The sequence below is a fragment of the Anastrepha ludens genome, chromosome 2, assembly GCF_028408465.1.
Source record: "Anastrepha ludens isolate Willacy chromosome 2, idAnaLude1.1, whole genome shotgun sequence".
Taxonomy (NCBI): domain Eukaryota; kingdom Metazoa; phylum Arthropoda; class Insecta; order Diptera; family Tephritidae; genus Anastrepha; species Anastrepha ludens.
In genome coordinates this window covers 1,590,106-1,609,162 of record NC_071498.1, presented here as the reverse complement: position 1 = coordinate 1,609,162, position 19,057 = coordinate 1,590,106, and the positions used below count along the sequence as shown (strand labels likewise).

Genomic DNA, 19,057 nt, shown 5'->3' with positions numbered 1-19,057 from the left:
ATGTCCAATATGCTGATGGAGGTTTAGGTTGCCTTTCCCCTTGCTACCCAATGGTCTTGCCAGCAACTTAATACACACACGCCAAGAAGCCTCTTGCCGCCGGGTAATCATATGTCGAAAATTAAATTGCCAAACTTATATGGGCAGAATGAACAGGATTCGCTCCTACAAGCGCATACAGCTCGTCAGAAAAAATTTATCAGGCTGCTAACAGGTCCTATTATTATTAGGAGAAATACGGGAAGACTCAGGTTTGTCGAATGCGAGAGGGAACTTGATTGGTGTGGTATCAAATTGGATTCAATGGTCAACGTAACCCAATCTAATCTAGCATAGAGCAGTGAAAATTTTCGTTTAATTGATTTAAATTTGTATGCATTGCTCAAAAATGTAAGTTGTATTTAATCCTGTTACTCGCTTTGTATGCAGGCGAACGAAATATGAGCATATCTCCAGCTGAATATTGTGGTTCTTGGGAGGTAAAAAATCTGAATATATCACAGCAAAAATCTATACTTTTCTATTCCGACTTTCATGAAAAATGATCTTCAACTTTACTACTTTTAAAATGCACAGAAAATAATTCCAGGCATCACAGGGTTCTGCTCACTGGGTGTTTAGAAATTGTGCACAATGATTTCAAAAACCGTAGAGGGACTTTCCTTTGGTGTCTCCTCATTGTATGGGATCAGGATGAGACCTAGGCACACTTCATCTCAACAATCTGGCAAAGCTGGGCAACTTTTGAAGTGGTAGCCTCAGTTATATACAACCAATATGCTCAGCAAGTATATGATTGTATTTATCTAATCAAGCCACACAATCAATCAGACAGTAAGTATGAATGAGCAACCATTATAGCACAAATAGAGCCAAACATTCGCGTGCAATAAATTACCATCAATTATTGAGTGCAAAAACAACTGTCAGTCAATCAGCGCAATCGCCTGTTGCTACCGTAAAAGGCAGTGAATATGAGGTATAAGCAACTAAGCAAGCAAATGTGCAAGTATTTATACATAAGTACATATTTAGTATAGGCGTTGAGAACAGCTCGGTCAATGAGTACCTAAAGCCTTAAGCGTAAATACGAGGCAAGCGTAAGTAGCCAAGCAAGCAGTGGCCAGAAGCGCACAATCATATGTATGCAAGAATCCTTACAACCAGCACCTACGGTATACATGACGTTGTAAGTATGTATGTATTCATGTTATTATACATACAAATTGGCTTTAAAAAGGTGTAAAATGAAGGAGAAGTCAGTAACTCTTGACAACGTTCCACTAAATTTATCAACATCATCACCGCTATCGTCATGATGGGCGACAATATAAATAAGTGTGGACGTGTGTTTGTGTGTGTGTGTGTATTCAGCAACTTATTTATTTCAACATTAAGTGAATAAAGATTATGAAAGTTTTTTTCTACTTTTTCTCTATTTTCTTACCTCTTTCGAAAAGTGCTGCACAACTTAAAAAGTCGTTGGCCATTTTTATGAACAGTAATTTTTTATGTAATTTTTCAATTACGGCGCTATATTGTATTACAAAACAAGCCCCAAATAATGTATTTGTGGATTCTACTATGCAAAATAAATTACACAAACAAAAAATAAACAGAAAGTTAAGAAGCACTAACGTCTCGTCTGTGAATTTGACTGATTTCAGAAACTCATTGAATTTCGCTACCATAACTGAGGGCTTAGAGATGCTTGTCTGACGCCATCGCACAATTAACCCATGAAAATTGCGTCATTTAACCGCATAATTTGAGACTCAAAGAAAAAATGTAATGAAAAAAATTAAAATAAATGCAAGCGCGCTACAAAGCAATTGATGTACTGAAATTGTAGGAAAACACCTTTGACCTGTTTCACGGCACGAATTACTATTAGTGGGCGATGATGAAAAATACACTGAGAAGCAAAAACAATACAAAGTGAGTTGAAAGTGAAAACAAATTAACAGTAAAAGCGAACGGAATTCTTTTTGTCTAAATCAAGATAATGCATACCAGCGATACGTCAACTTTGACATCAACTTAACCGCAAGCTATGTAAATAAAAATAATCGCAAACAGAAATAACTGAATCACTCAACAAGTAATACTAAATAATTGCTCAAATACAAAAGGTAGCAGTTTCTACATAAATAAGGTAGAAAATAAATGGTGGCAGCTAAAAGCTTACAAACTCACAAAAGGAGTAAAACTAATTGCGATGGTTAGTTGAACCGTGGGATAGTGAAACTGAAGAATACTCGGAATCGATTATAAACAAACGTTATATAATATGAAATAAAATAGGGTAAAACGAAATAAAAAAATTAAGTAAAATAAAATAAAGCAAAATAAAATAAGTAAAAAATATAAAGTTAGATCATATAAAAAAAAAATTAATTAAAAAAGTTTAAATATTTAAAATAAATCAAAACAAAATAAAATAAAACAAAATAAAGCAAACAATAAAACACAAAGTTAAATAAATGAAATAAGAAATAAAATAAATTAAATTAAAACAAAGTTAACTGAAGTAAAATAAAATAATGCGAAAATGTAATTACAAAATAAAGCAGGAAAATATATATTACTAAAATTTAATAAAATCAATGTCATTAAAATAAAGTAAAATTAAATAAAAATAAAAAATGAAGTAAAATAATATAACGTAAAACAATAAAAGTAAGCAAAATAGTTTAAAATAACTTAAAATGAAATAAAATTAAATCAAATTAAATTAAATACATTAAATTTAAATAAGATCAATAAAATAAAATAGACCAAAACTATATTAAATTAATTATAATAATAGAGAGTAAAATAAAATCAAATAGGAAATTTATAAAAATATTAAATAATATAATGTAAAATACATTTAAATACAATAAAATCAATTCCAATAAAATAAAGTAATATAAAATTAAATTAAACTTTATAAAATAATAAAATTAAGTAAGAGGAAGTCAAAGAATAAACACAAATGAAATAAAAAAATAAAACTTTAATTAAAATAAATTGGAACAAAATAAGTAAATGAATTAAAATAATAAAATAACCAAAGTAAACTATATAAAACAAAAATTAAATAATAAAAAAGTTAAACAAGAACAAAAAACAAAAGGAAAATATATTGAAATAATATACATTAATATAATTCAATTCCAATTAAATAAAGTAAAATTAAATAATATGATGTTGAAATGGATAATATATCACAAATCTGGCATCACCTATATTATACAGACTAAAAGACGCTTCCACCGCGCCTGGATAGTGCCCATTTAACCACAACTAACAATTCAAAGAAAAGATGTTGACAACAGAAGAAGTAAGCAGAGAATACAACACTAAAAAAGAGGTTGTCTGTAAAGTCGGTTTACTGACGATAGTTTAACGTGACAACGTCATAAGAAAATATTGATGGAATGGTTGCAATTTTCAAAACAAAATTTTAATTTTATTTCTTTGATAGATATTCTGTATGGATATAGAGGAGGAGGTAAATTGAATTGCAATGGAATAGGTCAAGTTACATTTACACAAACGTGAAAAATGACGAAACATTTATCAAATTCATGAAAGATATCTTCAATTTCGATTGTGCACCAGACGTTAATAAGTCAACAACACTAAGAGGCATCATCATCGATTTGACTTTCTCAAGACACATTACACTCGAAACACTCCCTTTCATTTCCTACTTTTCTATCATCGTCCTATTCTCAACAGAGAAATGGTTCATTACCATGCACACCGGAAGAAGGCATATGCAAATACAAGTATGTGAATTTATATACAAATGCGCATATACATACATATACATACGTATATATGCTCACTCAAGTAGGACAGATCCAGATGTCGAACGTTGCCGAACGCGGGGGCCGATTGTGCTCTTTGTCGTTCGTTCCGCGCTCTCGCTTGCAGTTCAAGCACATTAGCTTACATTTGCTTGCGTACGGAATAGATTCGTATATTTGATATGTCCATATGATTTGTATGCATCTTTACATATAGATTTGTTCTTTTTGAAAATTGCGCGAAATTGTATATGTATATGCATGTTTATATACATATATTAGTATACAACATCTCTTATAAGGTATATGGTAAATATTACCATACTTTTTTCCTTCATATATAATAAAAAAATTAATAATAATAACATTAGGACAACAGGTATTATTAACAAACTTGGTTTTATTTTAAATTCTTCAAGTAAATCAAATTAATAATAATCAATAAGAAGGCATATGCAAATACAAATACGCGAATTTATATATGTACATATGCGCATATACATACATATATACGCTCACTTAAGTAGGAGAGAGCAAGATGTCGAACGTTGCCGTTCGTTTGCTTTGTCGTTCGTTCCGCGCTTTCGCTTGCAGTTCATTCAAAGTAACGACAATGAGCAAGGTAACGACAAATGAGCAAAGTAACGACAAATGAGCAAGGTAACACTAATGAGCAAGGTAACGACACACTTTTTCGTGCGTGCAGCCGGCTAAATCGAATTATAAGACGTTATCACGTCAAAATGAGTTTAATGTTGAACGTCAAGCCTGGAAAATACAAGATGAGGCCGTTTTAATAAAATATGAGACATGGAAATACGTGAATGCCAGCTGTGTAAAACCAGAAGCGCCACCCGAAGCAGTGAACAAATGGGTAGATAGCGATGCCAAAGCAAAGTCAGATGGGGTGTTATCAATCTGTCCAAGTGAATTACAGCAAATTAAGCATTGTCGTACATCGACAATCAGTATATCAATCCCGCGAACCAGCACGTCAGGCGATGTTACTCAAATCGCTTATATTGAACAAAATGACACCCGGTGATGATATGCACGAACATTTACGAAAACATTTGACATTGTTGATAAGCTAGTAGAAATGGATATGGTCGTCATAGATGAACAATGTCAAGAGAGACACGACCGAGTTATTCTCCACCATCATCACGCTCGACTTCGTTTCGCAAAAGCGGTGAAGACAAACATAGACAGAGAAATAAGAGATCTTACCTTAACAACCGTCTTAATCACATTTGCTTCTTCTGCATATCATTTGGCTCATACTCTGCCTCATCATTATTTCCACTCAAATAAAGAAGTCAAGCAATTTAAAGTAAAAAATGTCATGACATGCATGAAGTCACTACCACAGAGATGGATTAATAAGCTCCTGAGAATTTAAATAAAATCTCTTGCTATTCGGCAACAAAACAAAAACATTTCATTTTCGAATATTGTTTTCTTTAGCTCGCTACAGTTCATGAAATGAGCCTCCAATTTGTTGATGTCCTCGCAATAATACAATGATGACCGAAAAATAGGCGTTTTTTTCTTGGACCTCCTCATATGAAAGAAATTGCAATCAAGAAACAATCGCAGGAGAATATTCTAAAAGAAAAAGGTCGTTTCGTAACCAAATTCATGTGATTAGTCGTTGCGGCTTAGGTCTTAAAAAAGGCACCTATTTTCTACTCCAAGAATGAAGGAATACAAAATTATGAAGATGGAAATGAAAATTTGAATGTAACTTTTTCATGTCGCATTTATAGATAAGGTGTATTTGAGAACTAGGTGAAATGTTAGGTTAGAACTAAAAGGGAAAAGTTAGGTTAGGCTTATGTAAGCAAGTAAGTAATAAATATAAAACAGAATAGCAAGAAAAAATCAGTTTGTTAACAAAAAGTGTGAAAAAAGATCTAAATTTGCGCCAGCTCAACAGCTGATTCTGTCAAATCCAATAAGAGCAGAGTTGAGGTGCCGCACTAAGCGCGACCTTGAGTATTCGCACAACCGTGGTTCTGCATATTATAAGCTACGGATCATATCACTCCGAGGACGGCATCGTAGACGCATTCTACATAAACATAAAATATTTCCTCAAGTATTAATACATTTATTTCATTGCAAATCAGAGCAACCTAGCTCGAAAGGAATTGTAGTGCCAAATTTGCCAATTTTAATAAACTCATTTCACAATTCTAGTTACCTCTGGTTTAATAAAAGTATAGCTTTCATTTATATCCATTTTCTTCATTATATTATATCTTGTTCTTGTATACACTGCCATTAGTTTCGTGCATTTAACTTTTCACCACGTTTTTTGAAAGAATTCGCCAATAAGACAAGAAAGTTAACTGAAACGTAGATTTTGATAGTCATTCATCAATTTCAATTAATTCGAAAAGCATTTACATTTTCAGCAGCAATAATTCAGGCAGTGACAGCATTTCGTACCAATTCGCGCATCACCGTCAACGAAGCAATTGATAAATGAGATGGGACTGAATTGAATGAAATTATTAAACTTCTTACTCTAAAGCAACAAACTTATTTGCTACTCTGCTGAATCACTCGCCCATATATGTATGTCATCATATATGTATAATATATGTATGTATGTGTATATACACACACACATCTACTTATATATATTAGCTGAAGCCTTTCTTACGAGTAACATCCCTGCAAGAGAAATAAATTTCCAATTCAGAACTGTTACCTCTTCGCCGATAGCTAATCACTTCATCATTTATACCGCAAATGTCCAAAGATTTTAATGATTATACTCTGAAAGGTAGTCCTACCCTAACGATTACTGTGAAGCAAATTTTTCATAAAGAATTAAAATTTTCTGAATTTCATTCCTGTTTCAGACTAGCCACACTTTCGGGGTCATCACTGTGCAAAACTCATCAGTTATTTATATGAAAAGTAAAAAAATGCGCACTACGGGAGTTACTTTTCGAAGTTCGCACCAAATAATGAAAGCACAGTAAAATAATAAAAAATATGATTTTATTGTTTTTCAAAATATTTTTCTTAGGAGTCAATTCACTTCTACATTCGCTTGAACTAATTTTCAAAGCACTTTTACCACTCAGTTGTGGATAGCTATGTAGAAGGAGCTGTTTAAAGGATTGTTTGTTTTCGTATGCGGACCAGAGAGTCGGCTCATGCACATGCCCGACTCATATGCAACCCACCTCAACTCTTTTTGAGCCAAGATACGCTAGTACCTACGGAGTAAACCATCTCATGACCTCGCTGTTCTACTCTCTTCCCTCGGTACTACCAGTTAAGATATTCTTTCGAGTGGGCAGGATGTTATTCATTCATTCATTTTGTCTGCATTCATTATCATGGAGTAACAGCGTTCGTATAATTGGTGACGCTTCGTTATAACCATAGCTCCAGGTTTCCTAATATTCTAGCATATATTGTAATAGGCCAGCTAGTCTTCCGCTAATATTTGAGCGCCACATGCTTCGCTCAAATGTAAAACATTCTAGCAGGGCACGCGTCTCTTGAGTCTCATATTTTCCTTGGCAATATAGGCAAAACGGAGAGTTTGTGTGCTTATATTTGTGCAAAGGATTTGTTCAAAGGCTTCAACAGCTTCTTCCGACGTTGAAAAATATTGAAATTGAAATTTGAAAAGGTCGAGCCAAGGAGCACCAGGAGATTTGGTGGCTCCTAAAACACTCAGGTTAAAGAGCCCATTGTATTTAAAGCTCTGGAAAGAGGGTAGATAGTCAAGGAGGGAAGGAGAAAAGTATCAAAGAAAGAGATAGGAAAGAATAGAGACAGAGATAGAGATAGTTAGTCCTGTGAGAATTTTCCAGATTCTTTGGCAAATCTGTAAATATCCTTCAGTTTTAGAGAACGAATATTACTCATTCTCATGCCATCAGAACCCAATACTCGTAGGCGTGCTCTAGCACAGGCAGGACACTCACAGAGAAAGTGCTCAGTGCTATCCGCCTCCTCCAAGCATGACAGGCATACCGGGTCCTCGATGATTCCAATGGTGGTCATATAGTATGCTGACCCCATGAGTTGTGTCCTGTAATGATGCCGACCATCAACCGAATGTCTTTCCTTCTAAGTTTTAGTAGAAAGTTTGACAGTTTTCTGTTCGGACTTGTCACAAAACACTTTGCAGTTCTGCAGCGTTCTAGACCGGACCATCGCTCTTTATGTAGATTGCCTACATAATCGCTGATCCAATTCTTGATTCCTGCGGAACTTATTCCGATTATTGGCCCTGGCTACTGTGGGGGCACCGCTGATCCACGGTTGGCCAATTCGTCGGCAATTTCGTTTCCTTGAAAACCGGAGTGTCCCGGAACCCATATAAGTACAAGCCTGTTAACATTCTTGAACAATCTTTGAGGTTTGCTTCGCGTTCTCCAGGGCCTTCAATGCAGCCTGACTGTCACTGAAGACTCCAATCTGTTTCCCGCTCCATCTCCTCTCGATTATCTATTCGGCTACTTTTAGGATGGCAAAAACTTCTGTTTGGAAAACAGTTGTCATTCCCCCCATAGTATAGTGATACTTATTACTATCGTTTAAGTACCATCCGGCTCCAGACCCTATTTCATTCTTGGACCCATCGGGAAAGAAAATATCCGTCAAACCTCCCTGCATGCATTCTGGATTGCTCCATTGCTCACGCAATATGACATCAAATTTCCTTCCAAATGAAACTGTGGGTATCAGGTCATCTTTAGGTGCCAAAAACAGTGGATACTGCTCCGACAGCAAATTAAAGATTTCTCTGTGTCCCGAAGTTCCATCTTCGTGCCAGAAACCATATTTATGGAGTCTACACATTGCTTTTATTGCTTCCTGTTGTATCTTAAGATCCAGGGGGAGCAAATCAAGCATAGCATTTAGGGCATCACCAGAGGTTGTACTCATGATACTTACCTGATTTGCACCAGGTTTAACCGTTGTCAAAGACTTACTCGGTACCAGAGATCCGTCTGAGTCTACTGAGAGATTGTCCGCCATCTCCACATCCTCCACAACTTGTTCAGTTGCATCAGATCGTTTCGACGACGGTGTATCGCTCATACTCACTCGGCTCTCCATTGGCATAGCCAATGTGCCATGTTTCACCACTAGTAGTGCGCTTCCTCCGGAACCCTGGGTGTCAGTTCTGGTCATAAGGGAGTGTGGGGTTCGGGCCTGCACATCCGATGCCCGAGCCGTCGATTGCTCGACGGAAGGATTTCCCGAAAGTGGGTTACCTCATGCAGAGAGATCCATTGTTAGCCTCCACATTATAATAAAATGCATTTTATACCTCCTGCCCGGTCATCGGTACGGTACTCTCCACATAGTACTTGGGTGGCCACCAATTCCGCCGTTCCGCGGATGAGTGAATACCCAATTCCTATATGGAGCTGCCCTCTTAGTTCGTGGTAAGTTAATCTTCATAGCATGGGGTTAACTCACCACTTAAGCCTCATCCCCGCGGCAAGGAGACCGACATGACAAGGTAAATGTTAATCCCTCATTTTTTTATTGAACAAAAAGAAATGATTAGTTGCCAAATTAGGTCTGCAAGGTAGATAACCCTGTTGTTCGTTCTTTTGAGTGCTCAAAAACTCTCTTGCCTGAGCCGATCCGTGAGAGCTCTTGGTGAATAGATGATTCGTCTTCGGCAGTTGGTTTTTTTGACTCTACGAAAACTTCTGGCACACAAATGAGTGTGTACCACTCAGAACTGACTATTTTAAGTTTTTTGAAGTGAAAACTTCTTTAGAATCGTTGGGAGTGATTTGAGACTCGATGAAACGAAAAAGCGACACTAAAAAGAGACATACATATAGATCTTATAGTATATAGCCTGCGAGAGAATGAGACAGTTATACAGCGTTCCCTATTCTCTGTCTCCTCTTTGCGCGGTGCTTCGTAGCCTCCCCACTCTTGGCTACGAAGCGTTATATGTTGATATACGTATATGTGTGTGGCTGCGTACTGCTGAGCCACGCTAGTATAGTGAGTATTGTAGTATGTATACTACACTGCCTATTACTTGCTTTGGTGTTTAGTTCAAGCGTCATACGTATGTATGTTTGTATGTGTGCGCGCCTGCGTATTACGGAGCCACGGTGAGCTTACTTGAGCTTACTATGTTTATCCCTCAAAAAACTTTTATAATTCACTTTTTTCAATGCTGGCAAATCTCTCTCCTAATTTTCGCCAAGTTTCATTACACCACGTCATTCCGAGCCATTTCTGTTGCTCCAACTTTGCGAATTATCTTCTGTGTTGCCGTCGTATTCCCATACCTTGCAATTATTAGTTGTTGATTTACAGTCAACAACAACGTTGAGAAGAACAAGAACACAAGCGGGTATTGATAGAGCACGAGCATCACAAGCAACGAGTTGAAGCAACAGATGTTGCCCTATACAAGCGCAGTTTTACTAATGCTCATTAAGTGTTTCCAAATATACTAGTATATAATTTTTGACAGCTCTTTTCCAGTGCCACCAACATATTTTTATTTATACTGCTTGCTAACGCTTGGCGAATCGAAGGCGCCTTATATTGCATCTCGCATAGCTCTGGATAAGAGAACATTGATCGCAAGCCCAATGGAAGGGCTAATAAATAATGTGATGAAAATGAGCCCCACATCGATATTTAACAATTACATATCACTTATTTCTGTACATTTTTTCAAGCTCGGTCTCCATTAATCTTATATCTGATCAAAAATACCATAGAGTCACAAACGTAGTAGTAGGACCGGGAAGATACCTAAACAATCTTCTTCCACAATAACTGCTGTCGAAAATGCATTCGGAATACTTAGAATGCTCAAAATTCAGACGATTACTTCACTTCAAAGAAAATACAGACTACAGAATATTAAATAATTATAAGTCGATGTATTCTGAACAAGATTGGCGGTTTTAAATCGCAGTGTGGAATTTTTTCGGTGAGTGCAAAGATGAGCAATAACAGTTCGTCATCAAAACATGCATGTTTGTGAAGTTGTAAACTGTTAGCAGAGCGTTACGTGACAAGTTAGACTGATTTACAGAAACAAAATGCAGATAAAAGTGCAATCTAACGAAGTTGCAAGTTTGCAACAAGTTTGAGTTTAGTCATTAACTCGTGTCACACATTGTTTTAATGTAATTAATTCGAATATTTCTTTTGTATGATACTCACTGCCATTTTTAATTGTTCTACAACTACTTATTTTCTTTTGTTTTCCATTATTTCAAGGTGGCGATGAACCGGTTGGCTCGCAAATACCTTCAATGTTCTTGAATTTCATTGACAGTGCGATTGATTGGCGCTACACCACCGAACCGGAACGTATGGCCTGTTTGGGAGCGGAAGGACAGCGTTGTACGTGGCCACGTGGTAAAGTTTTGGGTGGTACATCGGTGCTAAACGGCATGATGTACATACGCGGCAATCCTGAAGACTATAACAATTGGGCTGCCCTGGGCAATCCCGGTTGGTCGTATGACGAAGTGCTGCCATTCTTTATGAAATCCGAGGATAATTTGCAATTGGATGAGGTAGATAAGAGCTTGCATGCAAAAGGTGGACCATTACCGGTGTCACATTTCCCTTACAATCCACCATTGTCGTATGCGATATTGAAGGGAGGGGCAGAGTTGGGTAAGTTGATAGTTCACTTGATTTTCCGAACTAACTATTTTTTCAAAAATTTAAAGATGAATTATGGTATGCGTTTATGGAGTTAATATGTGTTTGATATTATGCTTACAACAACACATTAACACATTTCATGTAATAAAATCACACATTCACAAATCATGCCATGGATTCACTACATAAAATGGCATAACATGAAATTGTAGCATAGATAATCAAATTTTAGTTTTAATACAACCTATTATATCATATCATACTCAAGTGAACAGAACAGAGTACATTAATAAAACAAAAACATAAATATCACTTGATATAATGCGCTGACATGGCATTACATCACATAAAAAGAAATTACATGATATGGCATCACGAAAAAGGCGAATTCACATGATAAAATACCGCTTGATGAAATGCAACATGGTGCCATAACATGACAAAATGTGATATGATATGATATGATATGAGATAAAGCTCCACATCACGTCATATAAAATTAAATGTTTAAACATCACATAATAACATCTCGTCATAACACCTTAAAACACACTAAAACAAGAATACGATTCATAATAAAATCACTCCATAATGATATAAAATTATATAGTATGACATCACTAGACACAGATCAATGAAACAGAAGAAAGCATGCTGCAGTGATGGTAAATGTAGGGAAAATTCCCTACATGTAGGGATTTTTGTCGAAAAATGTGGGCGTAAGGAAAAGAAGGACAGATTTTTTTAAATTCTGTAAATGTAGGGAATTTTCAAGAAGGGCAAAAAAAATTTTAAAATAGCGGGGTAAAATTAAAAAAGTATATTTAAAATGAAAATCTGCGGTAAGACTTTATGCCAGACTTCTTTTCCTTATGGCAGCATACTTTTAAAAGCGTTAATACGGCAACATTGCCTGTTTTTTTCTTCGTTAACGCTAGCACGATTTTTTCTTTGCGCGAAAATTGCACCAAAAAATATGAAGGCAATTAAAAAGACATCTAAAATAAAGCGAGTAAACTAAATGGTTCCAGAAATTTCGAAATAAGACTTAGCATGTTCTTCGCTGAGCATAATGTTGCGCTGCAAGTGGTAGACCATTTAATCCCACTCTTAAAAGAAATCGTGCCCGATTCTGAAATAATAACAAACTCTGAGCTCGGAAGAAAGAAGTGCACCAGCATAATAAAAAATGAATTGGCAAAAGAGGAAAGACAATTTAGTTAAGAAAATTAAAAGTAAACAAATTTTCCATAATGATCGATGAGAGACATGGGACTCAATAAGCATACCTATGTGTCTCATGGTGAGATTTTTCGACGAGGAAAGCGAGCGGCTTGTGGTTAAGCTGCTGGATCTAATTCCAAAAAGAACTGATTGCACTGCAGAAGCTCTGTACGGAATTTTTAAAAAATCTTAAGCACACAATTGAATTTTGGCGTTGCAATTGCCTCATTATAGTGTAAACACAGGAGAAAAAAATTTAGGGAATTTCGTAGGGACAATTTTTTGTAAGCGTAGGGAAAAGTAGGGAATTTTTTTGGGCTGTGTAGGGATTTTTCAAAAAACCATTTACCATCACTGGCATGCTGTCACTTGATGTGATATCTCATAACAACATTTCATCACAAGATACAAAATCGTATTATGTAACATCAAATCACCCTCATGGACATTCTGCGCTCTAACATGGCTACGCTTAGGAGCAGTACTAAGAGTAGGGGACTCGCTATAAATCCCGCAAAAACTGAAATAATTCTCTTCACAAGGAAACATATGCTTCCTATAATCTCCCCGCTGGTTTTAAGGGTATGGAGATTCCTTTGAGAGAGAATGTCAAGTACTTAGGACTCATATTAGATAGGAAACTCACATGGAAACCTAATATTGAGCAAATAGTAAAAAAGGCCAACGTTGCATTATAAACTTGCAAAAGAGCGGTCGATATTAAATGGAGGTTAACTCCTAGCGTTACTCATTGGCTATATACTTCGGTTGGAATACTTGCATGGTGGCCATCTGCTCTAAAGGCGAGTTACACTAAAATCATGAGTAAGGTCCAGAGAACAGCTCTTTTATGCATCTCTGGTGCTTTAGGGACTACCCCAAACAAAGCGCTAGAAGTGCTAATCAATTTCCCTGCACTAAATCTCGTAGGGAAAAACGTGGTCGCGGCCTCGGCGCTATGGAAAGAACGGGGTTTTGCCACGCCTGTATTTTGCCCACTCTGAACAGTCACAAACAAAAAATAGACTATTCTACTCCTAGACTTACCTTCGACAAGCTCTTCAAGACAAGTATACCGTCAAGAAGGGAGTGGAGAAGGGGGGAATTAAATTTTTATACAGATGGTTCCAAACTAGACGATAAAGTATTTTCGAAAGAATTAATACTGGAACTATCCGTTCGACTACCAGACTACTGCAACGTCTATTAGGCAGAGTTTCTAGCCATAAAAGAAGTGGCTACATATCTAAATATGCATGCCGTAACAAAAACGACTATAAATATATTCTCGGATAGCCAAGCGGCCATTAAATCAATTAATGCGGCTATACTAAGGTCAAAGGTTGCACAGGATTGCCGAGCAGCCATAAATGATATTAGCGTCGTATTCGAGGACAGCCTTATTTGGGTTCCGGGACACAGAGATATTGAACGAAACTGTAGAGCTGATGAGCTAGCCAGAAAAGGTACTGCTCTTCAAGTGTTCCGTGATAAAAGTACCATTGGAATACCTTTGGCCACGAGTAAATTAATAATAAAAAACAACATTACCCAAGGGCCAATAGGTCATGGGAAGATGACAGTACATGCGTAACAGCCAGGCTACTATGGCCGCAAATAAACAAGAAAAGGACAAAGGAATTGCTTAGCCTCTCAATAGAAGATATCTCGAAGATCGTGGTTGTGTCACCGGCCCCTGGCTATTTGGAAGGCATTCCTTGAGACTCGGAGTATTCTCCAATCAATATTGTAGAAGCTGTAGAGATGAGGAGGAGGAAGAAACAGCAGAGCACTTCCTTTGCAATTGTCGAGTCTTAGCTAAAATCAGAACAGGTCGTATAGGTAAACACTTTTTCAATTCTCTTACAGATTTATCTGGCGCGGGGATTAGAGCAATCCCGCGCTTCATAAGAGCCTCAAAATGGTTTCATGAAAATAAATAAACAAGGTTCCCGTGCCGCAGAGTGGTATCACAACGGACCTGTAAGGTCTAAGTGAGTTGGTCATATGGACTGACTACCACCATAACCTAACCTAACCTAACATCAAATCACATTGAACCACAGTTAGTTTAGTTCCCATTATATGAGATAAATTATAAAAATATGTAATAGAGCATCCTATGTTTTTCCTCAGAGTAACCAGCGTCTAACAACCATCGCAACTCATATGTGGCACTTCTTATTTTACAAAATTCCCACCTCCCCAAGAACTTTTAACATTCGACTACAATTTGTATTTTAGGCTATACCGTACAAGATTTGAACGGCCGCAATTCTACTGGTTTCATGATCGCCCAGATGACATCTCGCAATGGCATACGCTGGAGTTCGGCGCGTTCTTTCTTACGTCCGGCGCGCAGTCGCAATAACCTGCACATTTTACTCAACACAACCGCCTCCAAGGTACTCTTTAAACCCGACAGTAAAACCGTTGTAGGTGTGGAGGTCATCGATCAATATGGTAGCACGCGTAAGATATTCGCCAAGAAAGAAGTGATCGTCAGCGGTGGCGCCGTGAACTCACCACAAATACTTCTGCTTAGCGGCATCGGTCCGGCTAACGAGCTTGCGAAGGTAAAAGGAAGATAATTTATTAGACTAGATACTAACTTTTAATTCAATCTTTATTTTGGTAATCAGGTCAACATACGTCCGATACATAATCTACCCGGTGTCGGCAAGAATCTACATAATCATGTCTCCTTCCTTATCAACTACTTCATTGACGATACAGACACTTCACCACTAAATTGGGCCACCGCTATGGAGTATCTACTCTTCCGCGATGGTCTAATGTCCGGCACTGGCATCTCAGATGTGACCGCCAAAGTGCCCTCACGTTATGCCGACGATCCAAACGCCCCCGATTTGCAACTTTACTTCGGGGGCTACACGGCCAGTTGCTCACGTACCGGTCAGGTGGGCGAACTGCTTTCGAACAACATGCGCTCCATACAAATGTTCCCAACAGTGCTGCATCCCAAATCACGCGGCTCCATTACGCTCGCTTCCAGCGATCCACTAGCACCACCCAGTATCGTGGCCAATTACTTAACGGATGAACGTGATGTTAAGAGGCTGATTGAAGGCATCAAGTTCGCCATTAAATTGTCACAGACCTCACCGCTCAAGCAGTACGGCATGCGACTGGATAAGACATTGGTAGAGGGCTGTGAATCGTTAACATTCGGCACAGCTGCGTATTGGGAATGTGCGATACGGCGCAATACAGGCGCCGAAAATCATCAAGCAGGCTCCTGTAAAATGGGGCCAGCCAGTGATGATTTGGCGGTAGTGGATCACGAGTTGCGTGTGCATGGTGTACGAGGGCTGCGTGTCATGGACACATCCATTATGCCAGAAGTGACATCGGGCAACACGCATGCGCCTGCGGTGATGATCGCTGAGAAGGGTGCGTACATGGTGAAGCGTGCATGGGGTGCTAAAGTTTGACGGCTGGACGCAACGTGGACGCTGCATAGAGTAATTTAAAAAAGAAAACTAAAAATATGAAATATTTGCGTTAAATTTTAAAACAAAAGAGGTGATAAAAATATTACAAAATTAAAAAAAAAACATAGGTTAAAAAAATTAACCAATTTAAAACTATTTATAAAAAAAGATTTATTTAAAAATTAATTAAATGTCAGTATGAATATGATTATTATTCCAAACCTTTCCATTTCTTCTTTAACTGAATGTTAAACATTCGGTAACCCAATTCGTTTCTAATCATTTTCGACCTAACCTTAAAACTTTTCGAACCATACACCACTTACTCCGTGCCACGCTCCTCGTTGCCTGACCACTTTAGATACACACTGTTTTATTTACTTAGTAACACAGTAACTGCTAGCTCGATTTCTTACTTGACTTATGAAGTTTGTGAGAAAATTGACTGAATTGAAGTTTTAAAGACAATTTTTTAAAAATCTATTTTCACTAAAAGAAAACAATTCAATAATATGTGCTTTTCAACAAAATTAATTTCAACTCATAATATTGATATATGATACTATAAAAGTTAAGATGGATTTCCCAGGAAGCTAACACACTTGGACTCACAAGATATAATATTATGTAGCTGTCAAAGGTGATGCCACTGACAATATAAACGTCCACTTTTTCTTTGTGCTGTGATTCTGGAGAGTTTAACAAATGTGCGCTAATTCTTCACGCCTTTCATGATAGCGCATTTCATGCAATATTTCTTCATTCAAAAAGCAATAACTGAGTCGAAGTCATTCTCCACTTTGTCCACCCATGCAGGGCAAGCTTTTTCCTTCCACTGCTACCACTAGCGTGTACAAAGTCGAATTTCTAAGAGCAGCTGGCGCACTGAAGTACATTGAAATATTATATTGTTTCGTTAGATTCGTCGCCTTCACCAACGCACAAAGCTTCATAAATCTTCCGGTGAACCTTTCAGTCAAACATTTCAAAAACCGATTCATCCAAATTTAATATCCTCTTAATCTCTGAGCTGTAGTATAAGGCATTCATGTTGAAAATCTTACACAGTACTGTTACGGAAACATGCATTGATTGGCTAGAAAACCGAAACAAGGTTTAAGAGAATTAATGAAGTAAGAATAGAGATATTCCATAGGGTGAGGACAGGATGAGGTAAATATGCGAAGTGTTCTATACAACTTCCAAGCAAATCGTTAGTGATGTTATTAACGTAATTAAATTTGTCGTGTCAGTCAATTTTTTACAAATTGTGAAGCCAATTACAATTTATTAAATCAGAAGCCGTAATTAAAAATGAGAAACATAAATGAATGTTATCGCTGAGGATGAAAGTATTTATGGGAGTGACTCGCAAGATGTCTGGGACAGGCGTGATGCCCGAATGCTTAATTACAACAAAAAATTATTCACAAAATATTCAAAAGAAATATCTCTAATTGAGTATTTACAACAAATAAAATAGTCACAAAAAACTTAATTTTTTTTCTTTGTATAAACATTTACAATAAAAAAGCGGTATTCACAGAATAAATAGAATAAAATTTTGTTTTTTAGTTTTGCTATTGAAAAATACGAAATCAAAAATTTAGAATATTCTTGTATTTAAAAACTGAATTTTTACACCACTTCAGACAACACGTCTATACTATAAGTATATAAAAGATGGCGCAAAATTAATCACCCTATGGGAAGATTTTTATTTTTTACAAATGGCGGCGTACGTGAAACATATTTGACAATTGTGTACTAGAGAGCTGCAGTATGCAAACAGACAATCAATAGAGCGCGTGAAGGTCAAAATAAAAATTTCCGTCACTCAAAATAATTGTTGTATATTTAATAAAAAAGTTATTCAAAAACTAAATTGGATGATTAATTTTGTGCCATCTGTACATACACAAATATTATATGAATTAAATAAAACCAAATCTCATTTCGGTAATTGAATTTATTATATGCAATGGGCAAATTCTGTTCATAAGTAACCTCAATGCAACCCTGCACCTTCTAAGCCTTGTAACTTTGCTTTTTTCCAGTGCTTAAAAAACTTAATACAACCTACATAATTTATTATCATTTTTTAGTTTGTAATTAGCAGCTTTTCTCTCAAATTAATATAACTTTTTTTTTGTGACAATCTAGAAAAGTAACCTTGCTAATCTAAATATTTTCCTAGATTTAGTAAGTAAATAGTAACGCATTTTGTCTGCAGACAGAAACTATTTATGTATGTTAGGGGTGCCCCGTTACGACAACGCTGAATAACCTATACAAACACAATTGCGTTAAATTCAAAATTTGTAGATGGTCTTAATGGGCACCCGGTACCAAGCGCACATGAAATGCATGCACTTATTTGTTATGCAACAACTTTAGAGTGCTTTGTATGTAAAGCAGAACGTAAATAAATAAATATTTAAATAATAGCTGTTTTGTTTAATAAAGAAAATTGTCCAACGGTGGGTGTTGCACGCACTCTGGAGCTATACTGAGGTGAATAAGGCGTTTGAAAAGGTAAATATTTCAAATAAGTTTTCCGTTAATTAGGTGACGTGAAATTACGCTCGACCGATGAAATCCCAATGCAAGAAATTAAGCAGACAAATAGGTCTTCCAAATGACGGATATCCGTTAGGTTTATTAACTTTTCAAAGCATCGAAGGAACGCGATAAATGGTGGAGGCACAACACGCAGTCGAGCCAGAGCGCGGTACTATGTACGCCGTAAGGTTGTTGTGGTTGTGGGACGCACTTCTGTTTCAGGTCGTTGTAGCATCACCTCCACATCGAAGGACTTATGAGGCATGATACCATAAATATCACAACACGATGCATAAGAAGGCAATTGCATGCCTGGAAAGCTCATACAGGCCTTACGTATTTATGTCTCCACCGCTAATCAACGCAATATTG

At 36.8% G+C, this 19,057-nt stretch overlaps 1 protein-coding gene across 2 annotated transcripts in view; it reads left to right on the top strand.

Moving 5' to 3' along the window:
- The window catches only part of LOC128861560 (glucose dehydrogenase [FAD, quinone]), a 102,988-nt gene extending 85,050 nt beyond the window's left edge, over positions 1-17,938 (top strand). For both annotated transcript variants that reach the window (XM_054099805.1, XM_054099795.1), the window contains exons 4-6: positions 11,049-11,453; positions 14,913-15,244; positions 15,311-17,938. In XM_054099805.1, coding sequence (XP_053955780.1) covers positions 11,049-11,453; positions 14,913-15,244; positions 15,311-16,123 — 1,550 coding nt within the window. In that variant the 3' untranslated portion in view covers positions 16,124-17,938. The remainder of the gene's footprint in view (positions 1-11,048; positions 11,454-14,912; positions 15,245-15,310) is intronic.
- The last annotated feature ends 1,119 nt before the right edge of the window (positions 17,939-19,057 follow it).